At 33.5% G+C, this 26931-nt stretch overlaps 1 protein-coding gene across 3 annotated transcripts in view; it reads left to right on the top strand.

The window, feature by feature from the left end:
- The window catches only part of NCAM2 (neural cell adhesion molecule 2), a 523753-nt gene that overhangs the window by 454221 nt on the left and 42601 nt on the right, over positions 1 to 26931 (top strand). For all 3 annotated transcript variants that reach the window (XM_043593819.1, XM_043593818.1, XM_043593820.1), the window contains 3 exons: positions 8220 to 8339; positions 12150 to 12271; positions 21855 to 22035. In XM_043593819.1, the coding sequence (XP_043449754.1) occupies positions 8220 to 8339; positions 12150 to 12271; positions 21855 to 22035 (423 nt within the window). The remainder of the gene's footprint in view (positions 1 to 8219; positions 8340 to 12149; positions 12272 to 21854; positions 22036 to 26931) is intronic.

Raw genomic sequence — 26931 nt, 5'->3', positions numbered from 1 at the left:
AAAGCATGGCTACTCTACGTGAAAGTATAAATAGTGTGAGTTTAAAAAAATAGTACATAACTTTCTTGAAAGTAGAGAAAGCAAACTTTTAAAAAAGAAACTGTGGGAAAAAACTGCTCAAGTTGCACTTGGTTCTGAATCTTACTCACATTCGAAGGGAATCTCTAAGCTGTCTGTATGGTTTGCTGTGTTGCATTTAACAAGAACACAAATGACAGAGCAAAACCAGTTCATTACTCATTATTTGGAAATGTGGCTACGAAGCTTGTGCGGGATATATGAAATACTCTGTTTGATTTAGTTTAAAAATAAATAAGACAGAAAAAATAAATTGGCCAGAGTGCACAATAAGCATAACTAGCTAGTAAATGCCTCTCTTGTACTGTGAGAGGACTCAGAATCAGAACTCCATGATCGGATAGTCTGATCTGACTTTGCTCTGAATTCTTCATCCTTGCGTTTCTGCCATTACAACGTGCACCTGTGAACAAAGGAAAAGTCGGGGGATTGTATTTGTCTTATAGTGCTGGGAATTTATGAAGATCATCAGCATGGGTTTACATGGTTCTTTCTAATGACAATCCAGAAACACATAATTCAGTAAAATATTCTAAGAAAGAGACTGTGTTCTCTAATAGCTTAAAATAAATCTTAAAAAGTATATACAGTCTTACCATTTTTGTTAGTTTATCATTTTTAGCCTTATATGTATTTAGTGTCTCTGGGAAGAGAATATAAATATTCCTGCATTCAGGTTAATGAAGATTTTTTAAAATTCCTTTTTCACAAATGGTTTTCTGTACTCTGGCTTTATAGGCCATAATACAGTCATGGGAAGATGCAATACTTTAACTCTAAGACAGAGTCTTGTTCAAATCTAAGCTTTGATACTTACTGGCTGGTTGGTCTTTCTGAGCTACCATTTATTTATTTATGAAGTGTGGAATGCAACCAAACTGTCCTAGTCTAAGTATGAAATGAAATACCATCAAATGGGATTTGAATAATGGATTTTCCCCCCATAAACAAGAAGTTTTTGTTGGAGAAGTAAAATGTGCTTTAAATGCTCAGCAATACAAGAGTGGAGTCAATAAATGACAAAGGAGAGCAACTATAGATTTAGCAGTGTCCTCTTTGGGCCAGTTTCTTTTAAAGTGATGTTTTGTTTGGCATAGTTTTTAAAATGTCAATAGAAAACTCTTTATTGAATTCTTACTTTGCATTCAAAATATGTAGGCTCTGTGAGGGCTGGAGACTCTCTCTCTCTCTTTCTCTCTCTCTTTATATATTTTTATATGTCTTTTACATGTTTTATATGTCTTTACATATACACACACACATATATATGTGTGTGTGTGTGTGTGTGTGTGTGTGTGTGTGTTGCTCACCGTATTCTTACAATAAAGAGCTTCCAACAATAAAAGAGCTAAGTACAAAAACAGGGAGCATAATCAGTAACAGAAAAAGTACGTAATTATTAGGAGGTTAAATAACTAAAATGAGTCTTGAATTTTCTTTAGGCATGGTGGGGAGACGTTTAATTTCAAAAGCTCAGCTCAAGCTCGCTACCCCTGCCAAAACAAACAAACAAAACAAAGCAACAACAACAACAACAAAACTTGTAGCATTAAGAGTTTTTTGGGCACACACATTTTGAACAATTAGTATATTTATAAGTAAAAAATAATACTATGATTATTTTCAATTGTTGAGATTTCGTGAGCATTTTCTGAAAACCTATTGTTTTAGACTATAGAAGGATACATTTGGTAATTATACATCTGTCATATTTTATGTACTAAGTGGATCCTGAAAACAAGTATCAATTAAACTTTTCTTGGGTGAGTAATTTTTATATGCTGAGAAATGTATTTGAAGTGAAAAAAGTATGAATTGTTTGTGAAAAAATATTTTTGAGGACTCTGTCCTGTTTTATTTATATATTTATTTAAGTTTATTTATTTATTTTGAGAGAAAGAGAGAGAATCTGAAGCAGGCTCTGATCAGTCAACACAGAGCCTGACATGGGTCTCGATTTCACAAACCGTGAGATCATGACTTGACCTGAAACCAAGGGTCTGACAGTTAACCAATTAACTGAGCCACCCAGGTGCCCTTAAATTGTCCTGTGTTTAAATCAAAGTTTTTATCCAGAGTATACTTCAAAGGGAAGACATTTGTTTGCAAGAGACAATATGTGCTTCTTGTGTAAAACCTTCTATCAGTTAAAACTCACTTGTTGAATTGTTTGTTTTTATGAATAGTTTATACTCATAATGAAAAAGAACATAAAAGCAGTACAATAAAGAAAAAATTAGGAATTTCATGACTGATAAGCTATGGTCTTAAAATAGGGTCATCAGTATACCGTTTTGAGTTGAAAGCCCCACACAAACCACATAATTATTTTTCTTTCTACTTTGCATCAATCTGTATCAATATGAATTATACATTACACAGAATTTGTTCATAGATGTTATATATATATATAAGTATATATCCATGCAAGTCATATATTATTATGATTCACTGAAGTCTTTGGGTACTTTTAAAAAGATAAGTTTATATTCTTTTGTAAGTAATGGAATCTTGAAACACAATATGATTTGTGCAAAAATGCATATTTTACTTTTTATTTTTTTAGTGTTTATTTATTTATTTGGAGAGAGAGAGAGAGTGTGGGCACACATGCGTGAGTGGGTGAGGGGTAGAGAGAGAGGGAGAGAGAGAGAGAATCCCAAGCAGGCTCAGTGCTGTCAGCACAGGGCTGGATGTGGGGCTCAATCTCAGACTGTGAGATCATGACCAGAGCTGAAATCAAGAGTCTGATGCTTAAGTGACTGAACCACCCAGGCGCCCTGCATATTTTACTTTTTAAAAGCAAATGAAAATCCAACTGAACTAAACTTCTTAAAACTTAAGACTTAAAAGACACACTTTGCACTGGTAAATGGAATAATTCCTCAAGTCATTCATAGGTATGTAGTGAATAACTGGAGTGAAAGTATTAAAAAAAAATTCAACATTATGGATAGAATACACTTTTATTTAAACCTGCTGCAAACTCTTACAGAAAGTCAGATAATTCTGTCAAAAAAAAAAAAGAGGAAAAGAAAGGTTTTGGGCTTGTTTTAATTGTTTAGAGAACAAAACCTGAATCTTAGGTGAGAAACTTCAAGGGATTTTGTATTTTCAGTTTTAACCGAGAAGATTAGCAGCAAGTGTAATTTTGAAACATCAGTCCCATCCTAGCTAAGCTTTGTGGTTTCTCATAGCTGTCTGACATGTTTCACAGTTCATGACAGCCTGAATAAGTTGCATTTCCAGTGGGTGATACAGCAGTTCCAGACCCAGGGAGTCCTTATCTGCTTACACTGACCGGCTGGAAAAGCCATGGAGAGGCCTGAGGTTTAAGAGCGCAAAGAGAGCATGGCTACATTTAATCTCACTTTAGAACTTGGCTCAGCCTAATTAGTTTGCAAATATGTAATTTATTTTGCCACAAGGGTCATAAATAGTCTGTAGCCTCTGGTTCTCTCGACAGCTGTAGGGATGGGATTTACAAGAATACATAACCTGAACAAACAAAAACTTAACTTTATTCAACTTCCTTTAATAAAGTCTGATTGATTCCCTTCTTAAAGGGAAAATGAAACTTCAGATTTTTCTCTCTAGCAATGCCATTCCCATACTTGCAAAAATAATGTTAAATAGTTTCTGTTTTCCTTCATTTGCCAGTTTAAATGTCATTATTTTTGCACACTTCAATATTTGCTGTACTTTTGCATGTATACCCAGGTGACAAAATGGTCATTTATGAAACTCAATTATATTTAAGTCAAGCAGCAACATTAAATTAATGAGGCAAACCAGATTCTTTATAGAACCTGTACCTGTTGCCATGTCAAAGAAAAATTCATTGTGGTGTATACTTTTCAGAAGAATTACATTATGATTTCCAAATCATGCTGACTAAATATAGCTATAAAATACCTTAATTTATGCCATTTGTCCTTAGAAAACTTTCAGTGGTTTGTAATCTAGATCGACTTTCACCTAATTTTCAAGTTTGAATTTCTAACAAATTATAAGGAAAGAACCCATCCCACACCTCAGTCTGTGGTTCTTTTGTTCTATTGTATGGGCACATTTGGGGAAAGAAAGTCTTCCATTAACTAACTTCATAATTTGAGGTATGACTCTATTATAGAGTATGCAGCCTTTCGTTTTTCAAGTGGTAGTTTGCTTTCATGCTCTACCTTGGTTATTCAGAAACCCTATGTTTGGTAATATGCCAGGAAATTGTGGATGATTTAATGTATATATCCTCTCATTTAAGAAAGGCAAGTCAAATTACAGATACGGGCTTTGCCTCCCCTGACTTTCTTCCGTTCCCTCTCTTTAAATTGGTCCCAATTTATGGAGTTCTTTCAATTTCACACAATAATCTTTATGTTCACACAATGTTAATACGCCTCATAATGAGGGTTATTGTACCAAAACCCTTACAGTCATAACTCAAAAACAGACTGGCTTCTTCTTGTATATAAACTTTCTAAAACTTGCTTCCATAGGTTGACTTCCGTGCCTCTCCCCTATAATTTTTGAAGGCCCTCTAGGAGGCCCCCCCATCCATTTTACCTTTGAGTGTTATAGCCCAGCCTTGTAATAACCGTGCAGCCGTCATTTAACCTCTTTGCTTCTTTCCTCTGCAAGCTGCTCTGCTGTGAAACTCAGTCAGCAAAGGGGAGAATCGTTTTTGTTTAATGTTTATTCATTTTGGAGAGAGAGAGAAAGAGAGATTGACAGAGCAAGAGAGCAAGAAATCCTGAGCAGCCGAAGAGCAGAGAGAGGAGGGCGGATTCAAAGTGGGCTCTGTGCTAACAGCAGAAAGCCCAATGCAGGGCTTGAACTTAGGGATTGTGAGATCATGACCTGAGCTGAAGTTGATGCTCAACCCTCCACAGATTGAACCACCCAGGCCCCCCGGGGAGAATCTTGTCATGGAGAACAGAAGACTGTGAGGAAACTTGGGAGACTTGATTCTGAATTGATTATAATGTAATTAAAGAAATGAGTTTCCCCTTTGGTAGAGATAGAGGGACACTCAAAGCTCCTCACATGCCCTGTGAAATGGTGAACAGAGGAGAATGGTGACATTTCAGGCCAGAGAGAGCTTTGACTAGAAATATTCAGATAATTCAAGTAAAATGTAGAGGTTTTTTGGGGGGAGAGGTGGGTTGTTGTTTCCATTGTTTAATCTAATAACCTCGATTTTCCTTCATGTGATGTGCTCTGATACTTTAATAGCTCTATTGTTATCTACTTTTAACCTAAAATAAGGAACGGTCTGATTTCCACACTTTTGATTTGCAGATAATTTTATTTACAATTAAAATTGTATGATTTAAATTCTGTTGATTTTCTTGCTGAGTTGTGTCAAGGCAAACAACCAAACATAAACATTACTAATTGTTCTCACCTACTCGGCTGAGTTAGTTTATCAGTGATCTTAAAATGATGGTAGTGGTTACCTTTACGTCACAGAAATATGGAGAGGCATAGCACATATCAAAGTTGTCTGCAGCAGTAAAGACGTCTATAGCAATCTCTCCTATATCATTTGTTGCATACTATGTAGATACCTATGTAAATATTAATATTTATAAGTAAGTATCTCTGAGATTAAATACAGACTATTTTGCCATTAAACACAGAGTCAAAGATGAACAACTTTGGAATATCCATTATTTTCATTACCTCACAGTCTCCATATAATATCCCTATTTGCATAGATCACTGATGCATAGTGATGATGATTTTACAGGTCACAAATTATTTTCTCTATACCTTCTTTCAGTTTATCTTTATACTTTTGTTTCTATGACATGTACTAAAAATGTCTTCCTTTATAAGCTGGGAGACTAACTCAGCCCTAGGAATTGGTGGAATCTCAGTCTGGTGGAATGAGGCTCAGAAACAAATGACTTTTTTCATGATTTTAAAGCATGCATCACAATAGTGTCTTCTTGCAAAGGTTTTTGTAGTCAGACTAATACCTGCATGCGTGTTACATGTCCCCATGCTACCCCAAGTCGTTCACCATAAAGGTAAAGTAAAGGATAATCAAACACTGGCTCCTCCCTAATATCACATTGAACACTGACTGGTCCATGACAATATTGACTGCCCAAGGGCCTAAGCATTTTGTTACAAGCCCTGAGGAACAAATACACTTTCATAAAGCTTTAAAAATCTCTGCAGAACAGTGAGCCTAGTTCACATTGCTTTCAAATTGGTTATATTTATTTACTGGAAAAATTGACAAGATGTGATGACTTTTAAACTCTTGAGTTCCTTATTATACTGACCTTGAACAGAAACTTTCTCTCAAGGACGGTAGGTTTCCACTGTCTCAGGATCTTGGCTTTCTAACTTTTAATTTGATTCCCTCCATAGTCTGCATGACCTAACCCACTAATCTCTCAGTTACAACTATTTTTCCCCTCGGACTAATATTATATACACCTTGATTCCAGGTCACTAATCAACTGGATTTGGGTTTCCTGAAAAGCTCACAGATTGTTACTTTGTCAGCAACAGTTGGATTCAAACCTTGGTCTTGGTTTTCCCATTTAATCTTGTAACTTCTAATTAGTTGGATATCCCTGACCATCAGTGTTTTCCCACAAGGCCTCCCTTGACTTTGGCACCAAATATTATAATCTGAGTCTTTGACAAGGCAATGCACTCTCAAAAACAAGTTCAGTTTTTTTACAAAGTAGAGAAATTGAAAAATACAAATGTAAATTTTGCTGATTGGGAATACATCTTTTTGCTGGTGTTAGAACATCTGTACTATATTAAATAAGGTCTGGTTGATATCTGGAATGTTTTTTTCCATTAATAGGTGTCTGATATATATCAGATACATGTAAAAATATATATATAATTTTTTATACTTTTTAAATTCTGTATTTTAGAAAAAAACATCTTTAATGTGCATTCAGAAACTTTTTTCTTTTCTGTAGTTTAATAAATAATTCAATGAAGATTTCAATAATTATAATCAAAAAGCTAAAGAGATGTCATGATAATGAATATTGGGGAAAATAATGAAACAAAAGGAAGTATCAAAACAGATTCATGATGTATATTCATATAATGTAGAATAAAAAATATTACCTAAAGAATCTGTGTTATAATGGAATTAGTTTTCAAAAATATGCTAATAAGTTATATTGTAATTTATTGAATGTATACCATCTTCAGTCATGGTTCATATAAAGCAATATCTCTACAAATATGATCCTTTTATGAAACTTTTATTTTATGATTGATTATATCTTCTATTATGAATTGGTCACTTGATTTATTATGTATACCAGACATAATTTCCTTTTGATTGTTTATCAAGGCTTTGCCACTTCCACTAATAAATGTTTGCACTCATTAGTGAAAGCAGTAAGGTTAGAGGCATCTATGGGATTTTGTTGGCTTCAGCGGAGGAATTTGTAAAAATATGAGATTTTGAAAACCGCAATTGTACCCAGATTTTTTTTTTTTGGCAAATTGAAGAGGTTGACATGGCCCAGGAGATGTTTCTGATAGCATTTACATTCCTGTACTTTTTCAGATTCTCTCTTCTTGGTGTCATGTTGAATCCAAGTCTAATAAAGTATAGTATTGAGAAGAAATTCAGAAAAAAATACAGGAGGAGACAGCCTTCAAACCAGCATTAAAACTAATTTAATTTGATTTGAGATTATCAAATAAATGATCTACTTTGGTGGTAGAGTCAGCTTTGTGACACTCTTCAGACATGAGTGAAACACCTTATACCGGAGGCCAGAGTTCTGTCTGTTGAATTCCATATCTCCATAAAGTTCCATAAAAACAATCCATTTAAAGTAGATAAATTATTTGGGATGCACAGAGTAAGGATGTTTTATTTATATCATTCTTATTTCTTGAATATACTGTTGAGTGTAAGTATCATAAGAGAAAGCTCAAATAGAGGTGAAGAAGGGGACTATTCACAAATCATTTCTTATTTGTATTTCCTATTTTTTCAAGTATTTTTTGGAAAGATTTACAATGAAATTATTCACTTACTTACTAAAAATTATTAAGCATAAGCACATATATATATATATGTACATGTACATATTTACATCCATATATATTTGTATTGTTTGTTTTTTGTCTTCCTCCTGCAGCAATGGTTGTTTTGAGCAACCTGGAACCAAATACAACTTATGAAGTCAGGGTTGCAGCAGTAAATGGAAAAGGGCAAGGAGACTACAGTAAAGTAGAAATCTTCCAGACATTACCAGTTCGTAAGTAATCATCTCTGTTTTGCTCTCTGTTGCCTTTCTCTTCACTTGCAAACTTAAGGGATTTTAAAATTCATGGAGGTGTTTCAATACTCTGGGGGAGTGAATTATGTCTTTGTTGAAGTGGTTTCTGAAAATGGTGGCATCTAAGATTTATAAAAATAACTTTGCTCTGGAACAAGGCAAAAAAAGAAAAGGTGTACTACAATAAATACAGCGAAACTACTCTTGGGAAATTGTCCCCATCAGCAACGTGTCCTATTCATTTGCTGTCTGATTAATTAGATTGTAAGGTTTAGTCTATAGTCTGTGAGAAAGCAAAAACAGTGACTATGTAACATGTCCAATATTCTATTCTTTTGATGAGACATGACTGTTGCCTTTATCCCATGAATTATATAGGCCCCAGCTGTGAGAAAGAGGCACCACTAAATAAGTCCATTACCATGGTGACTACAGAAGACTAGCTATTGTAGCCTTGTTCCTGCTATTATCCTGTTTGGGGGTGTTGTAAATCAGTTGAATTATACAAAGTTAAAGTAAATTTGAAGAGACTTCTGTTTCCTTTATGTTGAATAAATTATTTGAAAATGTGAGAAAATTTGACTGTGACTCAACAAACACTGTTATAAAATGCATGCATCACCCTGCTTGTTATATACACCTACTAGGACAGTCAAATTGGCCACAATAAATTATCATGCCCTTATTTGTGACCAACTCTTGGTTCTCATAAAATCTGTCAGATGTCTTCTCTTTTCTCCACGTCTGATGCCTATGTCTTTTTTCAGCCCCTCGTTATTTTCTCCCCAGAATGACTACTGATACATCTTGACTCACAATCATATTTTCAAGCCAAAATAATTCTGGAGTGACTTTACACAAATATAAACAGATCTATCCCTTCTTTTTTTTTAATTTTTTTTTTTTAATTTTTTTTTTCAACGTTTATTTATTTTTGGGACAGAGAGAGACAGAGCATGAACGGGGGAGGGGCAGAGAGAGAGGGAGACACAGAATCGGAAATCCCTTCTCTACCTATAATCCTTAACACCAACCTTCACCTTTGCACCTTCTGTCCACACACACATCTGCCTGCCTGACCTCCTCATACCTCCTTCCTCTGTGGCCGCAGTGCCATCTGCATCAGTAGATGGAACTTGAGTTTGGTCATACTGTTTTCTCTTTCCAAAGTACTGTGCATTCTCTCTTGATTCCTCTCTCCAGGTCACTGCACATCAATCTCCAAACAAGGCAAGACCAGCGAGACCTTGACTAACCTCTCCAATGTTTTCTCCTCTTTTAATTAGGCACACTACCCTTCACTCATAGAACACCATCCTTGTTGTTTCGCCCATAGAACTCTACTCTTTTACCCTTTTTAATTTTTTTTTATCTCTTCTTTAAAAAGTATCTCTTTTTCTTATCTAATCTCTTCTAATCTCTTCTTCTAATCTAATCTTCTTCTAATCTCTTAATGTCCTGCTGTTGACTTGCAGACCTCTGTCCTACACATTGAGACTTTAAGGGTCAGGTCTTAGTTTTATTTGATAATACCCATGTATTTTATCTGCTTCTCAAGATTTTTTTGAAGTTTAAATAAGATGATATATGCGGGGCACCTGGGTGGCTCAGTCAATTGGGCAACCGACTTCAGCTCAGGTTGTGATCTCACAGCTTGTGAGTTCGAGCCTTGCATAGATTCTGTGCAAAGCCTGAAGCCTGCTTCGGATTCTGTGTCTCCCTCTCTCTCTGCTCCTCCCCCTTCCCCACTCGCACTCTGTCTCTCTCTCTTTCAAAAATTAAAAAAATAAAAATAAAAAATAAAAAAGATGATATTACATACAAAGTACTTAATGTGTCATAATTATCCATTATTACTTCTTGATTGTTATTTATATTATTACTTTTGCATAAACATTCCATTGTAATTGCTGATAGAAACCATTATTTTAATCAATTCCTTTCTGATAGACATTACGTTTGTTCTGAACTTTATTTTCCTTTCAAAGGAAGTAGCAACTGTAATGGAATCACAAATTTAGTATATTGGGTTTTTTTTAATTTTTTAAATGTCTATTTATTATTTTTGAGAGAGAGAGAGAGAGAGAGAGAGCGCAAGAACGGCAGGGGCAGAGAGAGAGGAAGACACAGAATCAGAAGCAGGCTCCAGGCTCTGAACTGTCAGCACAGAGCCCATCATGGGGCTTGAAATCAGGAATTACGAGATCATGACCTGAGCCCAAGTCAGATCCTTAATCGACTGAGCTACCCAGGCGCCCCACAAATTTAGTATATTGTAAAGGTTATATATAGACATAAATATTTTAAATACATATGTTAACTGAAAATGCAGTTTCTGCTATATAATTATTATCTCAAAATGCTGTTATTAAAATAATATGATTACAATATTATTAAATTTATACTGTACAACACAAATGTTCTAAAATTCAATTTAGAAATTATACTAAACCAACCAAGTATAAAATCCATTTTATAATATTTAGGTTTTCCCATAATCTCTTATTAAGTCTTTTAAAGAAATTATTGTACTGCTTTTTACAGACATTTTAATTCCTTTATTGAAAATACATTGAATAGAAATCATGTCATGTCTTAATATATGCACACTAATTTAATTTATTTTAATGAAGAATCACTCCAAAATTCATCTATTTGCTTTGTTTCTATATGACCCTAGTAAAGACTATTTTATCATTTACTTATCATTTATTTATCATTTACTTGCATGTCAGCACACCCAACTGGCATATTTCCTTAACAATATGACTTTTCTCAAATGAACTACTCACTACATAAGGTTATAAACACCATATCAAAAAAAGATAACCTGCTGAGAATAAAACTAGATTCTCCATGTTTGGAGGCATTAAATCATCTTCACTGTATTCTGCTTAGTTTGTCTTGACATTCCTCTGACTAGACCAATACTACAAGTCTGTGTAACCTTGAAAACGAAAGCATACCCTGTGAAAGTTCCTCCGTATTACTATATTCATATCTATAGGGAATTGGAAGAAATAGGGGAAGAGGATGCCAGTGTTGCCGAAGGACATCACATAAGTGACACATAGCAAGGAGTTCCCATTCCAAATTGCCAAGCAGTGATGGCATCCTTCGTATAGAAAACTTTTATATTTCAGTAGATCCTGTTCATATTAAACATACAAGCATCTTTGTTATAAGACCACCTCCATGGGAAGAAACATGAAAGGCAAGTATATTTGTGAAGTCAGAAGAAAAAATATGTATATTGGATGGAACACGTGTCTATTGATTGGATACTATAAAATTTCTGTATTCAAATCTGTATCTCGTTAAAAAATACTCATTAAAGCAGATAAATAATAGCTAAACTATTATTTTTCGTGGTAAGTATATATCCTATATAGTTTGATAACTTCATATGTTTATAGTAATACATATATACAAAATAGTTGCCAAAATTACATTAATAAATAGTATTGTGCACTGTTAAGAACACGAGAAATAAAGCTTATGCTTGTATAATGCAATACTATTCTCAGAACATTTGCATATCAATATAAATAATATTTTGGTTCTCAGGTATCACGATTTTGTCATGTCACTTCTAGATTTGTGAATGTTGCTGTTTCTTGGGTGGGGAGAAAGGATCAGGGTTTTATTACAACAAAGGGCAAATGAAAAATGGTAAATTCAGGTTAAAATCATTTTTTTTTACATGACAGTGTTCTCTTTATTGAAATTCAGTTTCTCTAGGTTTCTGAGATACGTGTAAAAATCAAGGATGTTTTATTGCTTATTTAGGTGAACCAAGTCCTCCATCCATACATGGGCAGCCAAGCAGTGGGAAGAGCTTTAAACTCAGTATCACCAAACAAGATGATGGAGGGGCTCCTATTTTGGAATACATTGTAAAATATAGAAGTGTAAGTACCTTTTTTATTATCGTTTGTAAGATGTTTTCAAATTGCATTAAATTTGCATTTGATTCATTGACATATTGGGCGAGAATGCACATTAAGTAACAATGATAAACAGTTCTCATAGGAATTCGACTGCTAATTGTCCATTGCTGAAATTCATCATTGTAAATTGTGAAATACTTGCCTTTTCTGGGGTAAAATCGCATCATTGATCATCAGAATAATGACATGGTATAAATCTTGTGATTTTTAAACTTAGCAACATTTAAGAAATGAAGTAACATTTTCCCCTTGTTTTTCTGACAAGTTTAGCAGGATATTTTCATTTTCCATTCTGCTTGATATTAGTAACTTCAAGCTAAGCCCCTGTTCTGAATTTTAGCTATTGTAGGTAATTATTTAGCTATTGTATCAAAATACTTACTTTATTTTCTTTATTTTTATGAATTAAGTTATTAATGCCTTAAATAATACCCTAATTGTTTGGTATTAATCATTTCATTAAAAAACAAATTAACCGTAATCAACATTTAACAAAGTATGGCCACATTGAACTTGAGGAAGAAGGTTGTTTTTTTTTTTTTTTTTTTTTTTTCAAGTTTAATAACACTAGCTAAAATGGGATCTTGGACAGCTAAGACCTGTCACGGGACTTAGATGTGTAGGAGATAAAGAACATCTTCTGGTTGCAGAATGGTAAAGAAAGTAGCCCAATGGACTTTGCCTTTGGCTGAAAATTATACCAAAGGCCACTAAAAGTGACTTCTCTTAACAACTTTGCCATAAGTACCATTCATTATTTGTGTCTGCTGTGGAATATGTTAAAAGTGAAACAGGGGCGCCTGGGTGGCTCAGTCGGTTAAGCGTCCGACTTCAGCTCAGGTCACGATCTCGCAGTCCATGAGTTCGAGTCCCGCATCGGGCTCTGGGCTGATGGCTCAGAGCCTGGAGCCTGCTTCCGATTCTGTGTCTCCCTCTCTCTCTCTGCCCCTTCCCCGTTCATGCTCTGTCTCAAAAATAAATAAACGTTAAAAAAAATTAAAAAAAAAAGTGAAACACAATTTTAAATTAAATTTTGTGAAGTTTATTTATTAACATTTATGATGATCCCTATAATGCAGTGTCAATTTTATGTTTATGTTTACTGGACGCTTATTTTAATACTTCCCTAGCTTATTATAGTCTTTTAAGTAATTGCTCCTTAATAGTATATTGACATATCTTAACTATTTTCCCACAAATTCATAATTTTCTAAATTTAATAGTCTTTTTAATTCAAATATCTAAGTTTTAAAGGTTAGGTAAAAAAGGAGTTTGATTTTGAAAAACATATTTAAATAATTAATTTTAGACATCAGCCTTTAAATTTAAGATTAATAGCCAGGACCCCTCTTTGTTGCAGGTTTCATGCTGGGAATGATGAGCAGCTGTGGGTGTTTTGTGGCTAATTGTCTATGAAGGCTTCATGCCTCTACCCTAAAATAGCTCTGAATGGCTCACCAGTCTTTCTATGAATTTGATTGTTTCATGCTACTCAAGCCAGGTTTCATGGCCATTCTTATTTGACCATCTGGAAACTCTTTGGAAGGGAAAGAGTCTCTATGGGTCATAGGCCTGAACAGAATTCATGAATTGGACTGGGAGAATAGACCTCACATGCAGATTATGGCCCGCAATTGGACCCAGAAGAATTTATGGCATAAAATACAGGTGGATAATAAGAATTTGTAGGTAATCCCAATAAAATTCCATGGTGAACATTGAGATGCAATAAGGAGTTATAAAAATATGTCTAACATATTTTCTATAAATGTAATTTTTACCTAAAGGTGAAGTTTGACATATCCTTTCTGAAGAGTTGGATATTGGAAGGGCGCCTGGGTGGCTCAGTCGGTTAAGTGTCCAAGTTGGTTAAGTGTCCAATCCAAGTCGGTTTGGCTCAGGTCATCATCTCGCAGTCCACAATTTCGAGCCCCATGTCGGGCTCTGTTCTGACAGCTCAGAGTCTGGAGCCTGCTTCAGATTCCGTATCTCACTCTCTCTTTGCCCCTCCCCCACTCACACTCTGTCTCTCTCTGTCTCCTAAAAATGAATAACCATTAAAAAAACTTTTAAAGCTACATCTCCTAACAAAGTCACATTGGAGGATAGGGATTTAACATATAAATTTGTGGGGGGAACACAATTCAGTTCATAACAATGGTTACCTGTCATGAATCCTGTGTATCTCAAAGGACACAGTATTGGCATTTTGAATAGTAGAATAGTGGGCCATCCAGATATCTACCTCCCATTACAGAATGTTTAGTATCCTTGCCCCCACTCTTTATATTGCCAGTTGTGTCCCCGATCATTATTGAAACCAAAAATGTTCCCTAGAGCAGATTAAAATTGGAACACAGACAAATTTGATTTTCAATAAATTTGTACCTTCAATTCTTTTTCCCTTCTCTCCCCCTCCAAAACTAATAGTAGCAAAGCCCTGTTTCTGCTATTTACTAGATATCATTTTTTACCCTACCAGGAAAAGAAGGTTTCAGTCCCTTCTCAATTCCATCTTACTTCTGTCTTGCCATACACCTCCTCTTTCCAATCCCCAGCCCTTTCTAACTTTGAAAAAATGCTAGAGGGTTTGTTTTTAAATATCATAATGAAAATAATTGGTTGCATAATTAAAACATAGCTACCATTGACTGATAATCAATGACTGTGTTATCAGACTTACTAGTGCTTTAGGATGGAACACTGTTTTAGCAACAGAATTTTAGGCTCCTATGGCAAGATTTATAAAAGTAATTCCTCTCCATCCCTTTGTGTTTCAAGGATGGCATTTCTCACACTTGAATATCTATTTTTATTTATTTGTTTATTTATAAATAATATGTGTGTGTGTGTGTGTATATATATATATATATATATATATATATATACCACTAATAAAGTGAAGGGAAGTGGGAAACACAGTTATGGAATGACTAAGTCACTGGTCTAAAAGACACACTATAAGGAATAGTCAATGATATTGTAATAGAGATGTGATGTGTCTGGGAAGATGGTAGCTATACCCACAGTGAGCATAGCATAATGTGTAAACTTGTTGAATCACTATGTTGATTGAACGCCTGAGATGCATATAACATTGTGTGTCGACTGCACCAAAAAATAAAGTAATACTTTTTATTACTTTTTAATGGCAAACTGAACCTTACAGAATGTGGGTAACTTGATGGGCATGGGGAACAGATATCAGAACATAAGACTTTATAATCTGAAGAGTTCTGCAGCACTAAGGGTTGAATTAGAATCTGCCTATGGAGATTATATCAGCCCCTCAGACACTGTCCCATCTCACTTCAGTTAGCCAACTCTGTGCCTCCAAAGTACAGCCATTCTGATCTACTTTCCCTTTTCCATATCATTTATGGTATGCTTTCTACTCCCACACATTGAAATAGCTTCCATATTTCTACTTTTTTTTCCCTTCCTCTTCTTCCTTCTCCATCCTATAAACTTCAAGCTTTACAGGTCCAGTAGGAAATTCCATAATTCAATGTAGATTATGTTACTATAGCCAAACAATAGCAGATTTTAGGAAGGAATAGTTTTCTCCACACTTTCTTTCTCAACAGATTACTTCTTCACATTTAAAAACTTGCATGTTCAAGATTTGGTGGCTAGATATTTGTAGCAGTATTTGCCTCGGTATTTGCACTTGTATTGAAATAGTAACAATTTCAGAAAGGTTTTTAATCATCTGTTCTCTTTGTATGATTCCAAGCCACTTCATCTATTTGTTTGTCAAACTCCATGCATTCCACAGTGGACTAAACTGCAGTTGAATAACTTGAAAAATTATATATCCATATGCAGTGCGTGCTTTAATTGGATAACCTCTATGGAAACCAAATAGTGGAATTTAGAAAGTAAGCAACATCATAAGGATTTTTCACTTGACTGCTTGTTGGACATTATCTTTCAACTCCCCATGTGCATGGGACTAGATGTTTTATAATCTAGAAACAACAAGATCGAGTGTTGATTTCTAGCAAACACTGAATATAATTATTGAAGCTGCATTTCATGGGGATGAGGACAAGACAAATCATATCCTAATGTAGAGAATGTGTAACTTAATGTAGATGAGGAAACACATACTATTCTATGTTATCATATAGTAGATAGAGCACATGGCTTTGTTCAGTTACTCATTAAGAAGACAGAATTTATTAGAAGAGAACTAGAGTGGTAAAAGCAGAATTATATGTCTCTGTGGATTCTTTGGGAAAATTAATGTCTCTAACAGTAAGTCAGTAGGATTAAACCATGTATTTGGAGAATAAAGACAAGCTTATTAATCTCATAATGTGTTTGGAAAAATTAAAGAAGTTACCTTATGTACAGAATATTTTACATCTATTTTGTAGAGTCAATGTAACTCCATATAATTTAATAAATAGTTTTTTACATGCTTCCATGAGTTTTTCACTGTTTTCTTCCTAATTTGATGATAGCTATGGGATCATAACTATCACTTAGTGTTCACATTAAATAAATTTCCTGAGCTAAGAAGGGCTAAAGAAAATTGGTTGCTTAAAATCAATTGTGAAGAAGTTACTTTAGGGACTAGCAACAGTGCTCTAGCATATGCTTCTGAGTCTTAATTGACCTTCTTAAGCTATTTGGAGTCTGGAAGGTTGTATCTCAATGGCCATAGACAAGAAAAGATAATTTTGAAAAAGGTCTTAAAATAAAAAAAAAATGTAAAATTGAATTCTTGTTGTTGAGATAACTTATTTTCTGATTAATTATCAATAATATTAAGAATTTATGATTAACTTATGTTTAGGTGAGTACTCTGAAATTTATTTAAAACCATCAGTATAAGTTTGAAATATTTTCAAATAATAACTATGGGCATTAAAAAGTCCTAAGCTTTTTGATAATTTTTCTTTGCTGCTAGTGAAGAGGATGGGTTTTATTCATCCTCATATTGATAACTTCAAAAAGACTACTTGTTACCTGAATGAATAAATGCATCAATGAATCAATGAGTAAATAAGACTCTGTTGAACAATTTTAAGTAATTGTATAACTAGATTAATAAATATGAGAAACAATGGATGCAAGAGAAAAAAAAACTTGCACTGGGTGAATTTTTATGGGTTATGAGAACACAGAAGGTGATGAATAAGAAAATCAGATTTTAGTTTTCCCCAAAGAAACACATGGGTCATGGAGACTAGCAACAGATTAAGTAGTAGGGTCCAGTTTACAAAATTTTATCAAGCTTTAAGACATGAAACAAAGGCAATTTGAATCAGTTAGGATAATAGAAAAGAAAAATTGGAATTTTTAAAATATTTATTTTTGAGAGAGACACAGAGGCAGAGAGAGAGTGAGTTGGGGGTGGGCAGAGAGAGAAGGAGACACAGAATCCAAATCAGGCTCCAAGCTGTCAGCACAGAGCCCAATGTGGGGCTTAACTCATGAACCCCGATATCATGACCTCAGCCGAAGTAGGTCACTTAACCCACTGAGCCACCCAGGCACTCCGAGAAATTACAATCTGAGCCTATTATACTTCAATTAAAAGGAAAGAAAGTAGAATTTGAAACTTTACTAAAACTCTCCAAATTTTGTATCTTTTCAAATCACATTGGGGTGTATGTGTGCATGCATGAGTGTGTGTGTGTGTGTGTGTGTGTGTGTGTGTGTGTGTATGATTGCTAAATCACTTCTCTCATATTCAGAGTAATGCACGGAACTGTAGAGAATTCTGGGGCCCTTTGTAAAGTCATATAAGTATTGAATAGCTGAATAATTGCTACCAGGAAATCCAGGAACCAGAAACTACCTTATATGCAAACAGAAAATCTTAAAGCATAACACGTGGGAGTCACAAGAACCTTAAAATCAATCTAGTTAGTATAAGCTCACCTCCTCTATTGTCCTCTGTTATTATATTTATTTAGTTTTCATTTAAGATGATGTTGCCCATATATTTCCTGAGACTTCAAAAAGGATGAGTGAATTACTTCTTGTTATAAATAAAAGCAGTCAGGAGTCCTGTACAAAAAAAAAAAAAACACAAAACAAACAAACAAACAAACAAACAAAAACCCTCTTTTATCTCTTCTCAGTTCTCCTCTCCATACAGTGATGGCAAATATTTCCCTGTATGCTGATATTACGATTTTAAAATAACTATTAAAGAAAGCTCTTAACTGTCATTTGGCCCTATCTATTTTCTGAAAAAAAAAAAAAAGAAAAGAAAAAAAAAGATTGCTTAAGAGAAGCTATATCAAAACAAAATGACCATTTTTCTTTCAGTAGCTGCCCTTCAACATTTAATTGGCTTATTAATAATAGCCCTATTCAGCAAATCATCTCATTAAGTTACCTAGGGGAACATTTTGCAACTAGATTATCCTAAATTATTCCCTAGGCATTTAAATTCTGTAAATTAGGCACTCCACAAATGGATAATTGAGATTTTGATACCTAGGGGAGTATTTGGTAACACCCACTTTAATTTTTTTCCTATTCCCTGGGAATAGCAATTAGGGGATTAAAAAGCCTCCTTGTCTAATGTTGAATGGAAAATGAAATTGACTTAAATTGGGGGAAATATTAGAACTCCCTTTGGTTCCTTATGCCATCAGTCCAACTATCTAAAGTGATGGAGGGGCTTTTAATTTATCATGCTAAGGGCTTCAACAATTAAGAGTTAAATGATGGGTAATTCAAAAGAGACTATCTGCATGTCTTGTGCTTGTCAGGAAGTTTCACTTCAAATTCTCAATTCCCAGAAATAGGCTTTTTGAGGATTACGTGAAGGACATGAAGTCTATCCATCCCTCTGAAGAATAAATTTTATCCTGGGTAATCCACATCTCCACTAAGATTCAAAGTAACACTTGATTCTGAATCTTCACAAAAATATTCATTCTCACCAAGATGAGAATAAAAATAGTTACATAGAATTTATGAAATTTATTGGAATAAAATGAAGGCTATAGGGGAAACTCTCTACTCCTTTGTATACCTCTTGTCTTTATCTAACCTTTCAGTTCACCTGCTTCTCACCCCCTCCTTCCTATATACAGTGTAGAATAATCAGATTTTTATGTTATATAGATTTTATTGTGTCTATGTATGGATGTATATGTATATGCACATATATGTATAATATCATCTAAAATTATTTTTGAATAAATGTTTTTAGCTTTAGGTTTTTGGTCAATACTTACAGTGTTTTTACATTTACTGAAAATAATGAACCTATAGTGTGCATTTTTATATCTCTCAGTGGTTGTGCATCTTTCTGAGATTTTCAGTCATTGTGTTTATTTTTGCATCTATACTTCTGTGAAAGAAGATCGCTTCTTTTTATTAAGTAGGTTAAGACAAATGAAAAATGGCACTGGAGTTTGTTATTTCCATTGAGGGTGACATCACTTCCCCAGAGGAGACAATCCTAGTCCCTGTACTCTATTGAATTTCCCTCTTTAATGCTCCCAGAGCATCCTTGGTCTTTCAAAGAGCTCATGTCTTTATTTTGGACTGGCTTGTAAACTCCAAGGTGAGGGTATTGTATATGTCTTTTTCACTATTGTGTTCATAGTTCTAGTATAGCCCCACTCCCCAATAAAGGCTGAATGAACAATTGATGAATGAATTGAAAGGTGTTGGGAAAATCATGGCTATTTGGTACAGCTGTCCTAAGCATTTCAAAAGCACACACCTTACTTCTTTTCTTAGCCTTACTGGTCATTTAGTGACTTCCAATTTACAAATATCCTGGCCCAAACTATTCGGTTTTCCAATGCCTTTTCAGTACATCTCATAATACCTTAAATAGTACTGGAAAACAATGTATAAACTTAATCCATTGATAAGTTTCAAAAGCAAAGGAAATGCTTCTTGTTTATCCTAAACTTTTAGGTGCTTTTCTGAAACCCATGGCTGCATTAGGGGTGTTAGTATCTTTAGTTTTAGAAGAGATATCAAAATAGGCTTTGTAATAGGTGGTGCAAAATAAAAAAAAATAAAAAAAACTTCTATGTAACCAAAAATAATTAAGTAGGCAAATAGAATCATTGTATGGCATCAAAATAATAATGTCTTCTTGTCTCCTTTGAATGGATAATTCATGTTTGTAGTCCATCAGTTTAATGCAGTCATGCATTTAACTTGATTTTGGAGCATAAATCCTCATTTTTCATCATAAATGCGGGAAACATTGTTATGCTTTATTGTTAAAGACACATTGTAAAATATTGGCCCAAGATAAAGTAATACCGGGCTTGTCTCTGAGGTTAAAAAGATATAATATTTTCTACATGTCATTTATGTACCATCTATCTATCTATCTATCTATCTATCATCTATCTATCTATCTACCTATCTATTAATATGGCCAGGCTCTAATTTACTTCCAATCATGTCTCTGGGAAATTCAAGTTTACAATTGCAGTCATGATTTATTAAAGACATCATTGTAGAAAAATATTATTTTATTTTCATACAGTTATTATGAAAATAGGTTCTCCTTAATAATAGCTGTCATTAGTTAAGTGCTTATGATCCCTAAGGCCCTGTACTATCCAAAGTACTTGATTTTCCTCACTGCTCCCATATGAAAGCTGACAAAGGCAGCTGATTACTATTATTCTGTAATAGAGATGAGAGAAATAAAGCAAAGAAGTTAAGGAACTTGCCAGTGTTTAAATGGTTAACATGGCACAACCAAATGTTAACATTGTTTAAAATTGTTTAATTCATTAAATTATATATATATATACATATACATATATATATACTCTTTACATATATATAATCTTTATATATAATTCATTAAATTATATATATATGTGAACTCTTTCTGTGTTAATTATAATCATAGTATATTTTTCAAATAAATGGTAATTTAAATATGTTATTCAAAGCATTTATTTTAGAAAAAGAATCAGGATTTAAGTGTAGAATGTTCAAGGGGAGCATAACATTTTTTTTTCTGATGCTACTAACATTTTTAACAGGCAATAATTTTTCTTATATGTTGTTATACTATGAGTCTAAAACACCAGAATAATAAAAATACTAGTGGTAAATTACATATATAAAAAATATCCAGCCTACATTTTATGTCCCCCAACACACACCTCAAATTTTAAACAATAGTCTCTGGCAATTAATTTAATGGATATACTAGGCTTTTTCTATAAATCATGTTGAATGTTTTCTGTTTATATGACTATTAACAGTCAAAAAGTGGCTAAACAGCAAACTGATGTCTGTGAAATAAAAATAAAATCAACAAAGATGAATTATCAACCACTGAATTGTCAAGACTTAATTATGAAATCATCACCCTTTGGCTAAAATAAAAACATTACACTTTTTATAGAAAATTCTTAGAAATGATTTCACTGATAAAGCAACTTTATTTATCCCTGTCAATGGTAAAATATCTTTTTTGTTATTAATAAAACTATTTGTTCCACCTGACGATAAATTAAATTTTTTAAAAACCACAACTTTCGTGTATGGGTATTTACAAAATATATTTGTGTTGCCTCTACAGAAAGATAAAGAAGATCAGTGGCTAGAGAAAAAGGTTCAGGGAAATAAAGACCACATTATTTTGGAGCATCTACAGTGGACAATGGGGTATGAAGTTCAAATTACAGCCGCCAACAGATTGGGATATTCAGAACCGACAGTCTATGAGTTCAGCATGCCACCAAAGCCCAACATTATTAAAGGTAAGCAAAACTCTATGCTTTCTTAGGATGAAAACAAATAGGATACCAACTTTTTGCAACTCCTGTGGATTTTTCCTTAATATTCAATTAAGGAAAATTTTATATATCTTTGTATATATATAAAGATATTTTTATATATATTTCTTCTATAATTTTATAGAAGGAAGCGTAAATTCTGAGTTCCAATCATGATTATTGTGACATGTCTTACTCAAGATTTCCTAAATCATTCTTGCCACGGGGTTATTATTAACTTGTAAATACACCATGACAATTTCAGTGGTTGAAGTAGTGAGGAGAGAACGAACAGAGGGACAGGATGGAAGGTAAGAGTGAAGTGTCAAAAATCAACATGAAAGACTTCTTTTGAGACCAGAAAATCTTTTGTAAATAAGACAACATCTCTACCAAACACGTGAAGGCTGGTCCTTCACTTTTGGGAAAATGCAGTCAAAGATGATGACACCATCCATAACGGATCAAACAAGTTGAATTTAGAAAGATAGAATCAGTCACATAGTAAGGCAGAAACAGCCACAGAGGTAGCCCCAGAAAAAAACTATAACTAGAGTTTCAAGGAGCCTCACAACCTTGCAGGGCATGCTATATTGGTATTCACAGCACCCTGGTGGATTCTGCCTTTATTAAGTAACAGTGCTTCCGTGATTATATGCTAGCAATACTATCAAAGTCCACAGGAAAGATATTAACATTTTTTTTTCAGATACATGCTATAGAGGTAAAGATGCAAGAATTTGTCCTGATTTGTAGTCTTATTTAACTTTGAGTTGTCACATGGGTTATATTTTAACATTTATCAATCCTTTAAATATATCTATAATATTTACAGGTAAATTTTATGCAAATATGTAGAAATATACGTAACATACATATATTCTTCATATGTATATATGTAGAGCTGAAAGGAGCATATTCATAGGCATGGCTTATTGAAGTCATATTAGAGTATCAGTATTGGTACATAACATTTTTGAGACTGGGAAAAAATAAAGTTTGTCAGTTCAGTCATGCATGCTCTTTAACTCTTTTGTAACTTCAAATGGATATTAATCTCATTATTATGAATTTGTGATATCGCACATCTGTTTTTAATTGAAAGCATCTTTATACAGTTAATCTTTCTGTTATAAAATAATTACTGTTGCTTATATGTTTTAAAAATAATTGATATTTTGGCTTTGTATTGGTAACATTAATCAGTAAGTGCCTCCAAGTATAATTTGAAAGTAGGAAGTTGGGAGCATCTAGAACTAATTTTGATATCATGTTATAATGTTTTTTTTTAATTTACAAATCACTTTTGCATTTATTATCCCATTATCTCATTCATATATCTCTGAATCTGTATTGAACAAGGAAGGCTTATACTCATTTTACAAATATAAATTTGGAAGGTTAAGGGATCTGTTCAAGGTCAGCTACTTAGTCATATGACAAATCCAATACCCTTATAAGATGATAGACCCAAGAAGAATGGTTGAATATGCTATCGAGTTCATTGTCTCTGTGAGTTTGATACATCAATAACTCTACAATTATAATGTTTTATGTTTGTAATAACTATCCTCTATGCAAATATCAGCAACATAATATAAATATGATTCTGAATCTGAGTCAGAATCTTCAAAGGTGGGTTGCAACTGTGTATTCCCATTTTCCTAAATCTTTAATTTAGCTCATGTGTTTGGAGGAAATAATTGTTTTTATCAAGATAAAAATTAATATTGTATGAAGTTAGAAGGTGACATTTTAATAACAGTTTATAAGTAAAACACAAACTGTAAAACAAATAATCAATTTTAGACAGGTTTGTTTATATTATACTTCCAGAGTCCTTACTATTTTATTAAAAAAATATTGTTAATAAAAAACAAAAATAGGTATGGACAATAGGGTAAATAAATAAGAATATATATATATATATATATATATATACACATATATATACATATATATGTATGTTTGTGTGTTTGTATATATACACACATCTATACACACACAAACATACATATATAGGCACAAAAATATCTAAGATATATTATGATACATTTACTATAAAAACATATTTTATTCCAATTTCAGAATCACATTGTAGGCAGGCAGTACCTAGAAGGAAAATGGAGAGAATTATGGTTTATAGTTTCAGCTTTGCTGTTGTCACTTAATTTCTCTCAATATGCATTTCCTCATAGCCAAGCGAGTTACTTCTGGTTCTTCAATGGTAAAATTCATTCATTTGTTCCAGATATTTATTGGGGTTTCGCTTTGTGACAAGGACTGAAATGAGTATAAAGGAATGACCTGTGAAAAGTACAAAACTGGCCCCTGCCCTCAAAGACTTTACAATCTAGTAGGGAAGATAAACGTAAAATTAGCGTTAGAATGACCACTAAACAATTACAACTACGAGACAGGCTGGTGCCATGTGCTGCCATGAGGGGGTTGGCAATTATACCTAACTTGTGATGGTAGGGTAGGGGTTAGGTAGGGGCAAGGGAAGCGTTCCCTTAGAAAATACCTTTCCTGAAGAAACCCACAGGAAATGAGCCTTCTGGGGAAGGTGTCATATATAGAAGAAATCTCTAAAAGAAAAAATAAATTGATCTGCTTTAGGAACTGAAAAAACATTACTGAAGAGAACCTGGAACCGTGTAAACAAAGATAAGGATAGAGAGGGACCTGTGACCCAGATAATCCCAGGTCTTCTGAAAACTACATAAACACTTTTAAAAGAGATCCTGAAAACAGGAAGAAGTCGTTTGAAACAGGGGTGTTATATGAATAGATAGGCATTATAGACAGATTAATCTTGCTCATATGGATAAAAGAGATGGATAAACAGGAATGCTTGAAAAAATAATGATGGCAGTAGAAAAAGAAAGCCTGAATAAATCCTGGACACAATGTGTATTTAGGTTAAGCTTACATGTGTAATAGATTCAATTCAGTAGATATTGATGACTTTTGAGTTTCTTTTCAGTTTGGTATCCATTAAGTTTGAAATGTCAAGTAGTAGTTATATGTGTGTGTATAAAGATGAGAAGACAGTCCATAGCTTGGAAATATACATTATGATGATAACATTAACAGGTGAATGGTATTTGAGGCCTGGGTGAGGATAAAATCACACAATGAGTAATGCCTTATCTCTATGAAAAAGAGTTGATGTCTGAAATACTCATTGATGTCACCCTAGAAGGGTGATGAGTGCAGCATCGATGTTCAAGGTGTACTTCTTGGGTTACTAAGGAATAGAGGATTAAGAGTTGTGCCCAAAGGAACTGTGATATTATACAGGAAGAGGAAACCACACCACCATACCCAGTGAGAGTAAGATGTTGTAGAATTCCTGGAAAAATAAGAAGACTGTAGTTATGAAGGTGAGCAGAGAGGGGAGGGAGGGGAAACAGTGTCAGAAGGACTTTAGGATGAAAAAAGCTGGAATGTGTTTCACAGCTGATGAAGCAGATCATGTGGTCAAGGAGAAGTCAGACAAAGCTATCTGAGAAGATAGGAGACATATTTCTTCCCCCATTAAACTGTGTTGCTGATACAAAGCAATTAGCCACTTCCTGGAAAAGGAGAAATAATAAAAGATTAATTCATCTTTAAGAATCCACTGACTGCTAAAGCCTCGTGGAAAGCCACATTAAAGGCATGCCTTTATAGTTTAAAAATTGTTCAGTTTAGCTGTAGAAGGTTTCATGGGGCGGTTTTAAAGACTGTGATGGGTGATGGTGAATTTGGGAGCCTTTACACCTACAATATCCTATAGAGTTAGAATTACGTATTGGTAAAATGAGGAAAATGATCTTCATACATCTTCATCAAAGTTATTCTTGTGGCTTTATAATTTTTTATTCCATTTTAAAATAAATATTATAAATTCAAGCTCAAATCTGAAATGAGTTCTCTGTAATAAACTAACAGAACTTAAGTCTTTTTATTCAAGTTTTAGAAGATGTGAACTTTACAAATTAATTTAGTTTTAATTCATTTTTGGTAGCATACATTGTAAATTGTCTAAATAAGTTTATGGGCTTTTGAATTTAGAAAGTCATCGCTTATGTGCATTCCATGTATTTAATTTTTGGTAAGCAGCAGGCTAAATATAGAGTACATGTATTCATTGGGCTGAAGAGCTATTTTTTTTAACAATATGCTCACCTTAAACTCATATATTACATATTACGTTGATAATAATGGTTTTTCTATGCATGTACATTAGTGGATACCACATTTCTCCATAGTTTATTATTGTGATTTAAAAGATACTTTGTAATGAATAATATTTTCTCATTTTCACTCTCAACGTGTTTATTTTGAAAGATGTATTTGTTGATTTACATAGAAATAGAGTGCAAAATCACAATTGTATTCCCTTTTGGAATATTCATACAGCATAATTCCATCTCATTTATTTATAAACAATGAGAATATTGAATAGTTATGACAAATTAATTCTTATAAAATGATTATAAATCTATAAATGAGAACCTGATAAAATGACATTTATTGATTCATTCTGTAATTTTTATTACTAAATATACTACTCTTTTAAAAATCCTTGGAGATGAATTTATTTTGAAAAGCATTTCCCACCATTTCTTTTGGTTTATGACATTTTTAATACAGTTTTTTTAACCAAAAAAAGACCATTTTTCTTTTAGTAATTGCTTCCTTTTTCTGATTTTGTTGCTATGAATTGAACACATGTCTAATTTTAACATTATCAATATAATTTGATGACAAACAATTCCATTCATGCATTGTTTAGATCTGATGGTAAAACAATTCTATCCTCTGAATTCAAGCATGTAACGCATCTATGAGAGTTCCTCAAATATAAGAAGCTGACAAAGAAATTATATAAAT

The sequence above is a fragment of the Prionailurus bengalensis genome, chromosome C2 (genome assembly GCF_016509475.1).
Source record: "Prionailurus bengalensis isolate Pbe53 chromosome C2, Fcat_Pben_1.1_paternal_pri, whole genome shotgun sequence".
In the NCBI taxonomy this organism is placed as follows: domain Eukaryota; kingdom Metazoa; phylum Chordata; class Mammalia; order Carnivora; family Felidae; genus Prionailurus; species Prionailurus bengalensis.
Note: the sequence above shows the minus strand (reverse complement) of the source record. Positions and strands in the feature narration are given on the sequence as shown.